The sequence below is a fragment of the Gossypium hirsutum genome, chromosome D09 (genome assembly GCF_007990345.1).
Source record: "Gossypium hirsutum isolate 1008001.06 chromosome D09, Gossypium_hirsutum_v2.1, whole genome shotgun sequence".
In the NCBI taxonomy this organism is placed as follows: domain Eukaryota; kingdom Viridiplantae; phylum Streptophyta; class Magnoliopsida; order Malvales; family Malvaceae; genus Gossypium; species Gossypium hirsutum.
The window spans coordinates 27731495-27732664 of NC_053445.1; the positions used below are offsets into that span (position 1 = coordinate 27731495).

Genomic DNA, 1170 nt, shown 5'->3' on the forward strand with positions numbered 1-1170 from the left:
CAACTTTCCTAAATGGAGATCTTGATGAAGAAATCTAGATGGTACAACCTAAGGGTTATGTAGTTCCAAGACAAGAAATGAAAGTCTGTAAATTGGTGAAGTCCTTATATGGGCTTAAACAAACACCAAAACAATGACATGAAAAGTTTGATAATGTCATGATGACAAATGGCTTCAAGATTAATGAGTGTGAAAAATGTGTTTATGTCAAAATTACTGATGTTGGATATATAATCTTATGCTTATATGTTGATGACATACTCATTGTTAGAAGTAACAATGAAATGGTAAAACGTACCAAAGATATGTTACATTCAAGATTTAACATGAAATATATGAGAATAGTTGATATAATTTTGGGTATCCAAATTAAAAGGACACCTGAAGGTCTTATATTGGCTCAGTCACACTATGTGGACAAGATTCTTGAGAATTTAGTAAGGATGATTCCGGTATAGCCATAACTCCAACTGATACGAGCTAACATCTGTCTAAAAACAGAGGTGAAAACATTAACTAAGTGGAATAAGCTAGGGTCATAGGCAGTCTAATGTACCTTATGAGTTGCACTAGACCATATATCGTTTTCACTGTGAGTAGTTTAAGCAGATTCACAAGCAATCTAGGGGAAAACCACTGGAAAGCAATTGTGAGGATACTGAGATATCTCAGATATACTCGGGATTATGGATTACATTATCCTAGAGATTCTGCTATTTTAGAAGGTTTCTCCGATGCCAGTTGGATATCTGATACTCAAGATGCCAAAGGCACAGGTGGATATGTCTTGACGTTGAGAGGAGGAGCTGTGTCATGGAAATCCTCAAGACAAACAATTATAACCAGATCCATAATGGAATCTGAGTTTGTAGCTCTAGAAAAATCTGGAGAAGAGGTAGAATGGCTTCAAAATTTCTTAGAGGATATTCCTAACTAGCCAAAAGCTGTGCCCACAATGTACATATATTGTGATAACCAAGCAACAATTGGTAGAGCACATAATATAATGTATAATGGTAAGTCGAGACATATACGTCGTCGACACAATACCGTTAGACAACTGATCTTAAACGGAGTTATCTCTATTGATTTTGTAAAATCAAAAGATAAAATTACAGATCTGTTAACTAAAGGCTTGAATCGAGATCAGGTTGATAAAACATCAAAAGG

General features: G+C 35.1%; 1 protein-coding gene across 1 annotated transcript; it reads left to right on the plus strand.

Annotated features, from left to right (window-relative positions):
• Nucleotides 1-550: 550 nt before the first annotated feature.
• On the plus strand, nucleotides 551-937 carry LOC121220751 (secreted RxLR effector protein 161-like). The gene has a single exon (XM_041100195.1). It carries the CDS (start codon nucleotides 551-553, stop codon nucleotides 935-937), a length of 387 nt encoding a protein of 128 aa, XP_040956129.1.
• The last annotated feature ends 233 nt before the right edge of the window (nucleotides 938-1170 follow it).

Bases quoted from the DNA above. Each gene is read 5' to 3' on its own strand.
- LOC121220751 (XM_041100195.1), top strand. From the start codon at position 551: ATGTACCTTATGAGTTGCACTAGACCATATATCGTTTTCACTGTGAGT.